Source organism: Anopheles stephensi, chromosome 3, assembly GCF_013141755.1.
Source record: "Anopheles stephensi strain Indian chromosome 3, UCI_ANSTEP_V1.0, whole genome shotgun sequence".
In the NCBI taxonomy this organism is placed as follows: domain Eukaryota; kingdom Metazoa; phylum Arthropoda; class Insecta; order Diptera; family Culicidae; genus Anopheles; species Anopheles stephensi.
This window is the reverse complement of record NC_050203.1, coordinates 22,007,391-22,023,109: the sequence shown is the minus strand read 5'-3', so window position 1 is coordinate 22,023,109 and position 15,719 is coordinate 22,007,391. Positions and strand designations below refer to the sequence as shown.

The 15,719-nt window shown below is 45.3% G+C and overlaps 2 protein-coding genes across 8 annotated transcripts in view; one reads left to right on the top strand and one right to left on the bottom strand.

Moving 5' to 3' along the window:
- Positions 1-15,719, top strand: part of LOC118512931 (protein boule) — a 120,963-nt gene that overhangs the window by 45,184 nt on the left and 60,060 nt on the right. The gene's annotated exons all lie outside the window — the stretch shown is intronic.
- Positions 2,622-15,486, bottom strand: LOC118512921 (phospholipid scramblase 1-like). 7 transcript variants are annotated; one of them, XM_036058073.1, is made up of 7 exons: positions 15,195-15,483; positions 11,808-12,016; positions 9,652-9,678; positions 9,379-9,544; positions 3,822-4,312; positions 3,595-3,753; positions 2,622-3,511 (listed from the first exon to the last, which is right to left on the bottom strand). In XM_036058073.1, the coding sequence occupies exons 2-7, from the start codon at positions 11,952-11,954 to the stop codon at positions 3,452-3,454; spliced, it is 1,050 nt and encodes a 349-aa protein (XP_035913966.1). In that variant the 5' UTR covers positions 11,955-12,016; positions 15,195-15,483; the 3' UTR covers positions 2,622-3,451. The 7 variants fall into 7 exon arrangements, with proteins under 7 accessions (XP_035913966.1, XP_035913969.1, XP_035913967.1 ...); XM_036058074.1 differs by lacking the exon at positions 9,652-9,678 and having other exon boundaries at positions 2,841-3,511; positions 15,195-15,486; XM_036058075.1 differs by lacking the exons at positions 11,808-12,016; positions 15,195-15,483 and adding an exon at positions 10,736-10,893 and having other exon boundaries at positions 2,845-3,511.

Below are 15,719 nucleotides of genomic sequence, written 5' to 3'. Positions count from 1 at the left end.
TTATCGAGCTCTACAAACTCGAACTCGGGTTTGGCCTGCCTGTTCTGGTTTCCTTGACTTAGTTAAATGCTGCGTCCGGGGAGCCGATCGAGACGCGATTCGATATGCAATCCTGCCGTGTGAACACCCCCGTACTGAATTTACAACCGGACAGTCTCATTATTATTCATTCCGACTATCGGTTCTAAATGAATGTGGTTAAAGGTTGCTAGTTAAAGGAGAATTGATTCAAAATTCAAATTCAAATCTTCCAATGGGTTGTCTACATCCAGGTATGATAAAGAATGGCTCTCGCGTGGAAAACATTTTAGCGGTGCTGTTCGATAAATTAATAGAAATTCATCACATTAATAGTTAAAAACGTCCTATTAAAACACGCTCAAGAACTCGCCTTATGTACCTATTTCAACTAAGAAAAATATTCTGTCCTTAATTTTTTCTCATTCTCCCCATAGTGCGTGTCTCTCCATACAAAAAATAAACACAACCCTCTCAACATTGCGAATCACAAAACCTGTATGGCCTGGTGGCCGGACAGCACCCTCCCCCCCCCCCCCCCCCTCCCTCTCTCCTTGCCATTCCTCTTTCCGACCTGAGCAAAAGCAATCCACGCATCATCGGCTAATGTTGTTGGCCCGGCGGCCGTGTGCACAAATCAGCCGTGTGCGAATGCACAGCATAAACACGCATCACGACGCACACGCTAAATAACCCGTGTGTGTGTATGTGTAAGAAAGCCGGTAACTTCTTGCCGAATTGCAACTTCTTCTCCGGAGGGAAGAGTTTGCGCAAACGAGGGTGCGCGAATGGATTTTTCTTTCCAACAGCCAAGAGCCTCCATACGTTCGCGTACGCGTATGTAGGATGGTTTGAGTGAACGGTAACGGCGGCATGTACTTTCACCAGGAGTGCAATGCATACATATTATATGCTAACCGTACTGGGCGGCTGTAAGAAATGATTTATGACCAGCAGGAACGCTCCGTCGCTAACTAACTTAACGATGATCAAGCCGTTGACCGTTTTCCTGTTCATTTAAAGGCTTTATTTTTAAAACCCAACACCATCCTCTATAGCTGCTACATTTTATTACATTCGAAAACGAACCCCGCCACACCGCTATTTAGGAAAACGGACCTGGAGAGTGTTGCGGTACAAATAAACAGTGCCGGTCGATTCGCAGGCCCGTATATGCATGCATAATGTGAGGAAAGAACACACGAACAGAGTGGTCCAAGGAAGAAACCACCATTAAGGCCATTGTTTCCCGCCGATGCTCTTTAAAGAAGTGTGGTGTGTGTGTGTGTGTCACACGTTTACTGCTGCCCTGCCCTGAGTGGCTTCACGTTTTGCGATGGGTGAGGGAAACCAAATACAGGTAGGTAGTTAAAGGTCTGTACCTCACCCAATTTCAGTTTTCAATGCCAATAATTCTGACTAAATTGTTTGCTAAAACATTGATAAATTTAACTTATAATTTTACTTACTTACTTACCTACTGATCTGGCGGTCTTGACCGGCTGCAACAATCCTCGGTTCCGCTCACAATCCAGCGCCTTCGTTTGCCAAAACAATTATTCCGACCGTTCTGGCGGACGCATTAACACCATCACTCCGTCTCAGTTTGGGCCTGAAAGGACTTAAACGGCTGGGTCGTCAGGTGTCATTCTCATGATATGACCAGCCCACTGCAGCCTGATGGTGAGATCATCGTACAGCTCGTAGAGCTTAACATTGTAACAGCCAATGGCCTCCATTGTCCTTGCCACACATACGGTGCCAAAAGTTCTTCCAAGGGGCGTATGTGAGTGCCGGGACTATACATGTTCGTTACGACAGTCCCAGCTTCCGGTCCGTCGCGACATGTATTTTGATGTGGAAAAGTTCATAATTTTAGAAGGAATAAGTTTAATTTGGGGCGATCCGGTGGTGATAGCGACACGACAGGAGAAGAGTTCAAATCCCATCCAGACTGGCTCTTCCCTCGGGACGGATAAACTTAAGCCACAGAAAGCCAGAAATCGTAAATGAGGAAGAAAGCTTTCATCCGGGTTCTCCAATTCCTTGGCTTCGCGGATGGCATCGACATCACCGGCGGCGGTGTGCGAGGCGTACACCGGACTAAAACGCGAGGATTAGATTGGGGACCAATGTGACGAAGACAAGGTTGCATGCTTACCGGAGGCTCTGATCGTGATAGAGTACGACTCGAAAGCAGAGTATTGGTTAATGGCGACGATCTTAAGGTAGTAGAGGAGATCTGCTACCTTGGCACGATCGTTACTTCGGCCAACAGTGTAAGCAGCGAAATCAGGGTAATCATGCCTACTATGATGCCAAATAGATCGCCTGGATCCGTCCTGGAATATGCTGACAGAGGACAGAGGACTCTGCAGGGCGTGTGGAGAAGAAGATTGAACTACGAGCTATCTGAACTTCTTGGGGAAGCAGACATCCTGACGGCTGACCAAAGCCGGAAGGATATGCTGGCTAGCTAGGGCACGTGATGACGGATGCATCCGAGGGGTGGAGTCTTTCAGACGTGCTCCAAAGGCCAAGAAAGAAGAAGAAGAATGCCTGCCGCCTGCAACAAAAAACTTCCACAAAGCGATTGATTTCGAGCAAGACAATGAATGGGATTTATTACATGTGTTACAACATTACAGGAGATGTTTTTTTAGCGGGAAAAATCTCCCTCATAATCTTAAACTCGTTAGAATAGTAACGGGTAGCGGTACCGGTAAGAGAATATAGAATCCTTAAACCTATAAAAGCTAACGCTGTATGCAACATCATATAGTTTGTAAAGAGCACATTGATAACAAACAAAAAAACATGTGTGTGTGTGAGAGGCAGCGATGTTTTTGTTTTGTTTTGTATAGAGATGTGTATATTTATATGCTTAGCTTCGCTCATCGCAAGTTCACATGTACATATATATATTGTTACCAAAAGAATAAACTCTGAACTAGCACACGAACGTTCGCTTTAAGATTGTATCTTGCTCTAGCACTTTGTAACCGTCATTTCAATTCAATGTTTGTGCGTGCCCTAAACATTCCCGCTACGGTTTGCTATCCTAAGCATAGAAAACAGATTTCGTTAAACCTTTCTGCGTGGTCTCATAGATAAGGCGTATCGTTTTGTGCTTTGCTTTTCACTCTGTACAGACTGTTGTGCGTTGTTAAATGTTTCTTCGCTTCGCTACAGTAAACTCTCCCAATGCACTCTGACTCTGTTTTTGGTGTGCGATCATGGTAACAATAATTACTTTGGAAGGGGTTCGATATTGGGGGAAGGAGTTTTGATCGGGGAGAATATGGAAACACGATGAAGGGGACACGTACCGTACACCGTCGATCGATCGAGCTTATTATAGTGTGTATAATAATAACGTAAGTAAGTGAACACTACACCACCACCGACCGATGGTGCGGAAAACAATGGTTTTTTAGAACATTCCCGGCCGGTCCTGTTCCTTGTTGCCGGATTTTTCGAAGAACATGTAGTCCTGAAAGGAAAGCAAACAGATGGTTTGGAGTGAGTCCCGTTCCAAACGTTAAGCAATTGGGCAATCGAGTGTGATGCACTTACAATCAAAAACAGTGCCCCGAGCAGGGTTGCCTTCACCCTTACGTCCAGATCCATCGGGAAGTTAATACCGAAATGGTCCGCATCGGTAAACATTTCCCGGCCCAGTCCGGACCACTGTTTGCTGATCTTGCCCACCTGCGCCCCGTTGGTGGAAAGTACCTGAACGAAAGCGAATACAATACGTTTGAATTTGCAAGTCTCACGAAAAGCAGCACTAGTACGCTCACCTCAAACTCGACATCACCACAGATGCTGAACGTGCAGAATGGGCCGGATATCTTCAGCACCGTATCACCGTTCTGATCCTTAATGCTAAACTGGGGCGTTAGGATGGACCAGTCCTGCTCGACGTACCCGATCACATTGCCCGGCGGGGCGGTCACCTCCATCGTCTGCAGGCAGCACGGGAACCAGCAGGAGCTGCAGCGCAGCGGACGGTTAAAGTGCAGCACCTCGTTCTGGTACGTGTCGAGTATCTTCATGTCGAAAGCGCGGGCCGCGCCGCAACACATCCGGTTGCAGCAGCCCGTATCCTCCATCGCCCAGTACACCTTTTGGCCGAGCGTGTTTTTGATCGTGTACTTGTTCGCCGTCTCGAAGCCGGTGAACGCTTCCAGCAGCTCCACCTTCTGGTGCACGAGCAGCTGGTCAATGGCAGTAAGGTATTCCAAGCCGGGCGGACAGTTCGGTATCCCTTGCGGAATAGGCATCCAACCACCTGCGGGGTAATCAAGAGTGCGAAAAGCGATTAGGATCATGGATTCTGAATTATAAACTTCTCTCTAATGGAGTTTTCGTATACAAGAACCTTTTTAACTGATAATCTATCCAGGTTATAAGTTTATTAGGAGCAGAACTTATGGCCTAAAACAATCATGGATTTCAAGAATTGTATTCGAAATCAATCACATCTCCGTTTGGAAAGATCTAAACAGAAAATCAGATCCAGCCAACCGGAAGGAGCTTGATGTCAAACATGTCTCCCTAACAACATCCACTTGTAGAGATCTTGAACGAGGGAAGATCTTGAGTCGATCTTGTCTTGAACTTGAGCGAGACAAATTAGGTAAGAAGAGATTGCCGAAAGTTGTCCTCTTCTTCTTTCTTGGAACTAAAACCGACTTCCTGTGAATTGGTTTTACCTGGTGGTTGGATAGTCAGCCCTGCGTACTTTCCATGCATTCCATTCTGTGTGAAAACCGGCGACGCTGTCGCTTTGACCCTAGTTCTTGCCTTCATCAAGAGTTATTACTCAAAGAAGCTGATCCTCTGTGTGAGGTTCTCCCAACATGATAGTTTCGTCAAATCCTAGCCTTCTTTAGAGTGGCTTGAGATCACTAAAGAAGATATACTTGGCTGAAACGAAAGCGAGCTTTCAAAGATTACCAGTCGCACCAGCGTCCCTTACAAATGGCCTGTGGAGGAAACCTCAAATAGAAGATCAGCTTCGACAGTATCATAACCAACATATTGAGGAGCAAGTGATCCTCAAAATCACATAAGAGCTGCTAGCCACCAAAAGCATATCTAATCTTTGGAATCAATCATGGCTCCGATGTTAGACCTAAGAACAAGATTAACACCATCGAGCAAAGGGAAGCATTATACGATCTTTAATAGTAACACAGCTTGCTTTCCCCACTCAACTGCACAACTAATTCCAATCAGTGGTGGACATGTCACGCGTTAATAAAGGGACCAAATGCGATAAGAGTACTTTCATGGGCAGCTTTGAAGAAATCAAACATGTACTAAAACCTTATAACATAATATGCAATGGCGGTGTAGAACATGCATCATTAAAAGCTTTTAATTGATATAAGAAGGTCTCGCCTCAATAAAACGAGGACTCTGAACGAACTCTTGGATTAGCTCCATTTTGAGGTGGCTCCGCAATCTTCGACCTCAAGAGGTAGCTCTTCGCACCGGGAGGGCCTCACCTCTCACATGTTAGTGAGCAGTTGCCCTATCCTCTTTAAAAAGAGCTACTTGTCCCAACTGCACAGAATATTTCTTGGCTAGTTCTGACTCATGGCAAGATCAAGCTATAGAATTGGCGTGGCATGAGAGATCACTAAGCATTGATTTTGAACCTGTAAACCAACGTTGCGAAACATCTTCCAGCTTTACGGTAGATCAACTTAACAAGAACGCACAATTCTCGTACTCTTCATTAGAAGCCATCCCGATGCCCCTCATTAAACAAACGCCACTGATAAGATAAAACCCCCATCCCAACCCCTCAATGTTAAGCACACGGAAAAAAACAACCAACCTGCGCTCCTCATCCGTCACCAAATGCTCGTAACCCTTCGCTTTGGCCGACTTCCGGACGCCCGGAATAAATCGCAGCATCCGGCGTATTGATGCCTTGCCCTGCCGCAGATGCAACTGTCGGCCCAGATCGAACATTTTATCCTCCAGAAAACGTATCACAAAACGGGCCCGATCGGGCGGTGATGGCCGTGCTGCATTCTCACGATCACGCTGCACCGGACGACGATTGTCACCACTTTCATCCATTCCCGATGCACTTTCCGCAACACTAACAATCGATCCAAACTCTGCCATCATCGGTCGACGCACGAAACGTTCGTCCGGATTGATTTGCACCGTTTTACGAACCATCACCGAGCACTTTCCGAACACCACCGCTGCGAAACCAACCTAAACCATTCGCACCACGCACGGGAATGAATTTGTCCTCTCTGGTAGGTGGTACTCCGGGTCTTGCAGGTCCAGCACAAGGGCACAAGCTTGTGTCAGCCGCCACACACACAATTGGATTTAATTTAACCTTATCATTTCCTATTAGGTCCAGCCCAGCACCAGACCAGTAATCCCCCCGTTGATCTTCTGTCTCTGCTCATCTACATACAGCTAGTGACGATGACCGGCGACGTATCGTTCCACCGACCAGATTCCGGGGTCTGGACTGCTGGTGGCCGCGTTCCGTCAAAGATTTCATTTTATTGCACTACAACACCCGGCGATAAGCAGTGCGAGGAACCATAGCGCTATTGTTGATATCACAATTTAAATAAGGCTAGCAAGGGGGCCCAGGCTAGTAGTAAACGAGCGCGCACTGAGACGAATTTTCCTGAGCAGCGTGTGGTACAGTGAATGTTAGTTGGTGGAGTAAACACACATTCTCTACACCTAGCCATTGGAACGCAATCGTGATTAAGTTGTCCCTTGACTGATCGCTGGACCCCAAGAACGGCCCTAGTGATGGGAGGTGATGGGATGCAGTGTAAAGGGAACGAAAGTGAAGAGAGATAGTGCATATGGAATGGACGTTCAAGAAGAGTCATGGCTTCAAAACAGAAGACGTCGAAGACGGGTTATTGAACTAAAAAGGGAGGTCGATGAGCATGTTCAATCGAAGGTCTTATCGAAGGGTTAACAGCATGTTGTAATCGGGCTGCATACGTGCGTTTCACTAGGGCCACTGATAAGGGCCTAATGCCTTGGGTTGAGTCGACGAGTTTGTTTTGTTGCGTTGCACATGTCTCTTGAGTCATATGCTCCAAGAGACAGCAGAAACTGAATTGGGCATGATTTAACAATGCAATTATGCTTCCAATCGCCCCTGTTCGAGCTAATATGCCAACGTTCAAGAATAGGATCTCAGCTGAACCTGGTCCTCTTCTATTGTAACGATTGACTATCCTTGTTCGTAGGGAAGCAGCGAAAGTGATTCAGAAAGCACATTTATTATTGTTGATCTTGACCTGCCTCACTTAGGACCAAGCCAACATTCAGCGTGATAATGGTAGTCAATCTCAATTGATAACCTCTCCTTCTGTCAATATTATTAATTATTGCACTTAACTGCACAAAAATTGCAATGGCCCGGTATATCCCTTAGGTGAACATTCTAATCTCACACCGTTTTGAGGAAATGCAGTTCTACACAACTCCCCCCGTTGGTAGGACATAGATGTGCAGTTTAGATGTCGTAGAAACTCCAGAACAATTTCTCGTATAAAAACGATCCTTACGGACATCCTACAATCAATGATTCAAAATTAAAAGGAACGAAATATTGGAAGGACTCTCACTCTCTTATTAGCCCAACGACCTTTTAAGATCATGGCTGCCATTTTTGGCTTACTAAACTTAATGATGCCACCATATTCGATAGTCAGCTCTCACTACGGGGAGCTCGGAAATCCGATTGGGATTTGAAACCCGGTCCTGCCGTATAAAGACTAGCGCCGTTGCCGCCGCAACCAACCGGGCCGCTACACCCCCCACTGTAGAGTCGAAGCGTATGGTGCTCAACTCGAAGCATCGGCAATGTGTCCTTCTCCAAGGAATGTCTGTTGTTTCGGGCAGTAGATCACCTTGGTGCACGGAGCGATCTTATACCCAAACGATCAAGGGGTGATCGTGAGCTCCGGGACATTAATCGTGTATTCCATTAGATTAGTTGGTAACTGGCAAATGATGTTAAGTGAACTTCTTTTGAGAGCGAGAAATCGAACTTCTTTGCTTACAAATGGATTGGCATAAATTGACACCTTATTTGGCAAGAAGTCTACAACTTTTTAAGAACCGTAAGATAGTGGGTTGTCTAGAGCTCCCTTGGCTCAGGGAATTGGTAGACTGCGGAGATATAAACAAGAGAATAATCAATATCACGCTTGATCTATACAATTATCGATTAAATACATGATCTATTAGATCTTCTTCTCCTGCTTCTTCCTTGGCGCAAAAACCTTGAACGATCTCGGCCTGTCACCATTTCTGGCTTTCTGTAACTTGATTTTACCCATAGCAAGGTAGTCAATCGTACAGGGAAGCGATCCAGATGGGATTTGAACTCCGTTCCTGCCGTGTGAGGACCGGCGCCGCTTTCGCCTCGGCCACCGAACCGCCCCGATCTATTAGATCTGGTATAGTGAAAAATAGAAGCCAGAACACCATTGGCAATATTTCTGGCAATTCGTTTCTATCGGCCGTTGCGCTTCATGCCACAGGATCGTACCACACTAGAACCATCCACCCAGTAGCAAGGTCTGCTCGAATGTGTAGTGTGGTCCGAATGTCAGCCAAGCCTTTATAGGACTGGCATGACACAGGAGGTCGATGATCCAAAAAGAATATGGTGTGGATTAATTTGTTGTGACTATTGTGACATTTACCTTCAAAAGCTAATGGTTGATCTGTGTATCCTACTAATGTTGCATAGGTACAAATCTAATCACAAACCAAACTAATCCATCAAATATGCACTGCATTCACGAGATAAGACCATTAATAGCTCCATTCGCTAAGCATAAGTCAAATTGCATACACAATTCTAGCCAAGCTTTTATCACTTAATCAACAATGCGTTCTCTTATCAGCAGATTCTTCGAATGGCCTTTCACAACATTAAAACCATTCCCATCGATAACGCTTTTGCTAGGCGTTCGAGTGATAATATTGTGCTACTAGTCTTTCCTGTTTCGCGTACCGGAATCCTTATCAATATCGGATATCTCTTCTCTCTTCCGGCTGTTTTGGCTCGAAATCGTACCGGAAATTATATCAACCAGACCACCGCGTCATCCAAGCGAAAAAAGGTTATTCAATGAACCATTTAATAATTACTGCGGCAACAGAACCAGAACATAGCCGCCGTTCGTTAAATATGCATGCGATAACACACACCAAGTACACGTGTCACCGGTACGCCGTGTGTACTTATCAATCAAACCGCTGGGTCAACAATGTGCTGAACTGTGTGCGACAGTGGGGTGGTTTAGGGAAGTGTGATAAAATGTTCTCCCTTACCTGGAACCGGTTGGCCCATCACCGGGGCTGGATGGCCCGGCATGCCTGGCTGCACCATGACGGGCTGATAGGCACCTCCGCCGTACGGTTGATTTGGTGCGTACATCTGTTGCGGCTGTCCGTAGCCCTGTGGTGGTGGTGGTCCTCCCGGAGGGTATGGCGAGCCCTAGAATTAATTGAAAACCAGTTGCGTTATTCGTCGTGCCTTTTCATCGCAAAAACCGCCGGACGATGGAATGCATTTAGAACCAAAGAAAAGAAAGATGCAATTACCCAGTAGCCCTGCTGCGGAGGACTTTGCTGCAGAGCGAAAAGGTGCATTAGCGTGAATAGCGAAACGTTTGCGACACCACAACCGAAGCCAACGGGATGATTGTTTAAATGAACACCCGACACCGATAAGTAAAATGAAAAGAAGGGAATAAATTATAACTAAAATTAAGCTTAATTTAAATAGAAATAAAAAAATATTTAGAAAAAATCATAACGAAATGAATTCCAATCAAGTTCACCGGCACTATCAATGCAATCGATTCGACTAATCTTAATTAAACAAAGGCACCAAACCAACACTCAAGGCAGAAGGGCATTCAACAGTGTTTGTTGTACAGTAATTGGAACTGCTCGGAGGAAAATGTTTGAAATTGTGCAATACTATCGTTATCACAATCAATCCCCCCCCATTGTGTACCGGCCGTGTTGCCCACACACCGAGCATGGTAAGAATTGCTGACCGGCCGACAGTGTTGGGGGAATAAAGCGTTTTGGGGGATTTTGATTGTGAAATATATGATGTTGTTAGATAGAGCATTAGTTGTTAATCCAGCAAAGGAAGGAGGGAAAAAGTTTACAATGTCGGCCGTTTCGGCAGACGCGTCAACAGAAAGCCGTTTAAAGCATGCAAAGAGCACGTTGCACTTAAGCCATTTAATGACACCGTAACACAGGCAAGTGTTTAACGCTTATTGAAACAGGCGCATTTTTATCATAAGATCGTTGATTTTATGGATGTAAAAAATAGAAAAACAAAGTAGATAAAATAAATTGTAAAGTATTGAGAGTTAAGTGGTGATTTAAATGGCCATTACTGTGGGATTTTCGACGGACGATTTTACTGAACGATACTTCTTAACAAACTGAAAAACTCGCACTAAATATACACCAACAGCACTTTCGGTTTAAAAGGCACAATAATGAATATTTACAGGATCGAAATCCACTCAAAGAATCTTTTGAATCACTCAGTGGGATGCTTCTAATAAATAGGGGAATATTGCAATCCCTTTGTGAACCTTTGCTCCCTTACACTTCCCACTACCTTCAAGCAATTGCAAACTTTTCAAATCCTATTTCTCACCTCATTTTTGTTATTATATTCCATCGTACTACTATCGAATTGGATCACTAAAACGTATTTTATTAAATTCACCCGGTTCACACACGCGTGGTCGGAACACAAAGCGAACCGTTGTTCGAACCGTTCGATGCGAGGTGACAAATGCAACTAAACGCGATAGTCGATACAAACACACACATACCAACAAAAAGAGACTCCTCCTAACTGAGCAACGTCCACTGCACGCTGCTTTCGGCTGCCACATGGCCCCGGACCCGACCCGGCCCGATACAGCGGAAGCGGCATTCTTATCGTATCGGTTGTCGTGGGCGCGGACCCAAACATACCTGCAGTGATGTTGACGGTTCGTGCCAGATACTTTAATAACGGGCATGCAGCAACACACATATCCCGTCCCACCATACACCAAACACACGCAGACAGACATTTGGCATATTCTGGCAAACAATTACTAATACGTGTGGTGACAACGTAGCGAAGCACGACATCGTAAAAGAGTGGCAATTCAGCATCAGCACCGTGTTTGAGCATGATTCATCGCATCACAAGTGGTTTTTACTATGGTGCAACTTGCGTCAAACACTCACCGGCACTAGGAAATCTATCTAGTACGGGAGTATCAATTCGCTAGGATCGCTGGGATAGCACGTAATCAGTTGGATTTCTTCGGCGCAAGTCTGGTGGTAGAGCAAGCACACTTGGTAGAGTTGAGCGAAAGCAACTCTTTCAAAGGCATTCACAATACACTGACTCGGCTCAAGTCAGTAAAGACGCACACTTTGGTAGTACCGGGAAATGCATCTGTACGGGGAAGTACGCCGCACTCAAAGTCGACGAAACTGCCTGTTGCATACACAAATAGTTCAGCTCATCACCCCCACAACTACGCTGACCATTCGCTGATTCACTTATTCACTTAGGCGGTTAGTCACTACCCCGTGTATAACGAAGCCACAACCCCCAAGAAGCAATGCGCCTCCATCAATCTCTTATCCACTAACGCAACTAAAATGTTTTGAAAGCGATTAAAAAACCAAACCAAAGGCGACCAAACTAAATACACAAAACTTACCGTTCCCGGTGGTGGATACGATGCAGGAGGATACGGTGCCGGAGGATAACCACCGGGCGGCGGTGGATAGCCCGGCTGATCCGTGTAGCCCTGGTACTGTGGTGCGTACGGTGCGTACGGTGCTTGGGGTTGCTGCTGGGGATTCATGTTGCGGATTTACCGTCACCTTCAGCGCTCAGCCTCCGACGTGTGAACGACTGGGTTTAAAACTGCAAAATTGTATAGAGCAAAGCCATATGAACGGTCAATTAGTGCGCGCTCGTTTGGGGTAATGGTAACAGATAAAGCATACAATTATTTTAAACCAACTGATAAGCCATTTATTAGATTCACTGGGTACGGTGTTGATATTATCTTATCCCAACGGTAAGATGGGGTAGCTGCGGAGGTCGTTTGCTTGAACAATTTTGATAAGCGCAGCCGCCAAAATACCACACGACGAATACTATGCAGTTGTAAAATTCGCGAATAAATTTATTCACAAAGGGGATTTTCAGATGATTTCACACGAACAACACACAGAGAATGCATCTAATTCGTTGGATTCGTCCAGGAAAGCGAGTACAGTGTTTGCCGGAAGTGTTTAATTAACGTATTCAACGTTTGCGAAGCCATTATTAGGTTTCCTGCAGACAGATTTTGTCAACGATAATTTATGCTTTACCAATTGCTGTGCAAATTAACATTGTTCAATAAGAGTGAGGATATAAATTTCAGGAACATGGAGAGTTGCCATATTTTTTCAACATTTTTCTGAAAGCAACCATTGACGGGAAATAGCTTTCCCGGCTCCTAATTTTTCTTCTAAAAGATTTTTTTATTTTTTTTATAACAAAAAAATATGTGCATATTAACATACAAGCTTTGTGTAAAATGAATCCATCCATAATAAAATTACAATAAAAATCCTCCAATGGAGGTCTGCCAATTAGTCCTCCGTACCAACCAAAGCCAACCAAAACAATTAGGATAAGCCTTGTAAGTAAGATGGTCAAAATTGGTAAACTTCTTCCTCTTTCTTGGCCAAACGACTTCCAAAGGTCTTCTTCTTTTTTGGCTTTACGACCTCTAAGGTCATGCCTGCCGGGTCTGGCTTACTAGACCCTTTGATACCGCCTAGTTGGACAGTCAGTCCTCACTATGGGGGAACGGCCCAGATGAGTCGTAAGCCCCGGTCCTGCCGTGTGAAGATCGGCGGTGCTGTCGCCTCCCTTAAAGAGTACCAGCTAATCATTATATCCCATAGTGTCTTTGAAAGATTTTGATCAACGAAACAAAACACTTTGGGATAATATTGAACCCCGATCTTGTCTTGCCATCTTGTGAAGAGCGGTGACTGGAGATTTAAACCATCGAACACAATTTTTATTGGGCGTCTTAAATAATAATTCTTGCAAAGCCATCTAAAAAGCCTACAGTTCCCAATTAATCAAAATACTCATTAAAGTTTAAGCTTGGTTTTTTTCAACGACCTCCCGATCTAAAGGACCAAGCCCTCGTCTATCACAAAACTGTCCCCGAAGCCGGACGAAAAGTGTATCGATCCGGAAAGCTCGGGCTCAGACTGTTCCATTACTGCCGACTACCAAAAAACCAACCCCAATTTGTCTCCGCACTGCAAATTCTATGGTCAACCGAGCGCGTCTAACTCATCGTTACCATTCCACATCCCATTCATCCCTCAAAAAAAGCCGGGCAGCACCGAAGCCGAAAGTGAGCATCATGATAATAAACCGGGTCCTCCTCACCACCCTCTCCCTCTCTCTCTCTCTCTGTCTGGTTTTTAGCAGCCGCCAGTTTGGCGTCATCTTACGTCATTTGGCGTACGCAGAGGCACAGTTTGCGTGTGTGTCTGGCAAACCATAGTGGGCAACATAGTGTACCCTACCACACGCACCACAAAACACAACAGTTGAACTGCTCCCCTCCGCTCCGTCCGGTTGGGGGAGAAAAGCCTTCAGGGAGTTAGTTCCACTTAGAATTGACCTTCGACACGCGCGCGCGCTCGCGCCCGCTCTTTAGTGGGAAGGCTGCGACCCGGTCTCCTACTGTGGCGCGTGTTGCGTTTGGAAACCCATTCGAATAGGGGCGAGTTTGTTGTGTGTTCGAGACATTGAAAAGGGTCGTTATTTTAAACAGGTGAACCACATTTGAGGTTAGCGCCGCGAGTGTCGTTTTTAAAATCCATGTTTGATTTAGCTTAAATAAAATAATTTGTATAAGACGTGTTTGAGTAAAAACTGCATCATTTTGAGCAGCATTAATCATACTCAAACCCAAGCAAACCAGTTGTCCGCAATAGGAAACCAATCTAATGATGGCAAACAATACCAGGGTTAGGGGGTGGGGTGGGAGGAGAAAGCATAATATGTTACGATAAGCAATTTCACCAATACACACCACCCAATCTCACCGGACAGAAACTGCTCCGGGACCACCACCATAGTGCTGGCACACCAACCAGTTGAACACGCGCTCCTGTGGTGGTGTGTATTGGTATCGAAATTCCGTCACTTCATTAGGCGTATTTGCTTCGCTTTTACGACCCATTTCATCGCACATGACGAAAGGAAAGTGAAAGTGACACTTTTTGCGTGCCGAAGCACGAGTTCAATTCGTAGCTTTGGTTCGAAATTTAAAACGATTTCAACTTGATAAATGAAAAGGTGGTTTAACAAACGGTGCGACAAACATTCGTCTCAATCTGAACGAATAGCGATGTTCATAATGTTCAATTCACGCATTTAACACGCTCCACTAGTCTCCAGATGTGAGTCAGCAGAAATACTGGGAACTGGGAACCCCATCCAGTCTGTGCGGCTGATGAAACTCGAGGCTCGAGATAATAACAAAAAAACGAGATGCAACTGGGAAGCGTTGCAATAGTTTGCCCCACTGCCATCAGACCGAATTCCAGGAAACACGGTCCCTTTGCGTTCGCTCTTCCTGCGGTGCCCTATCGGAACATCGTGATTTTCGCTCTAAAATTAAGCTAAAACATACAAAAGAGGAAAACAACGGCAGCAAGAAGTGCGTAGCTGCATTACTTTTGCTAGGTGGTGCTGTTGTAATTTCACACTTTCGAAGGCCGTTTTTTGTTGTTGTTGCTAGCTTTGCGACTGGTGCCATCACCAGCATGCAGCACCACCGGCAAGATAAGAGAAAAAACAGCGAACAAAATAGCACCAATTTAACGCCAGCGCCGCTTCGCTGTTCGAACGTATTGTGCGTCGTATTTTTAGCACCGGAACCGGGATACACAAATAGGGTCTACAATACAAAATTGGACACATTCTTCTGCACTGCAACCCAACCCCGACTGCCGAGGGGCAGGAAAAACGGCATTTAGGCATAAATTGAAACACCAACAAAACCGACAATATTCACCTTAGATAAATGCAATCGTTTGCAAACACTTGGAATCAATTCACGGGAACACAGGTATCGTGAAAATGCGGTTGATTTTCTAATGCGCTCACTGCTCTACTGCACTGCACACAACCACACGCAACATGTTGTTTCAACTCAGATTGCGGAAATACTGCAGATAAGTGCAGCTGCTCTATCCGATAAACCACAATCACGATGCAGTCGCCATATGTGCACGACCGTGCGGGAGAAACAAAACGGTTTGCTTAGCTAGTACGCCAAATCAACACCAAATTTAGGTAAACATTGCAAACGAAGGCAGGGTTCGCTGGTAGGGAAAGTGCGCTAAACAAATGTGTTTACAACCGGGGGTTGCGATGTTAGGGAATGCAACGGCACAGTGTGTCTGTGCTGAGTAATGTTGATTTTTCTGTGTTTTTGATAAACAACGGGTAAAAGACTCGAGAAGGTAAATGTGTGCAATCCTCAGTACACGTTGCGAAAGCTTCACAGTGTGCTTTTAGTGTGGTCAAAAATGGTTAA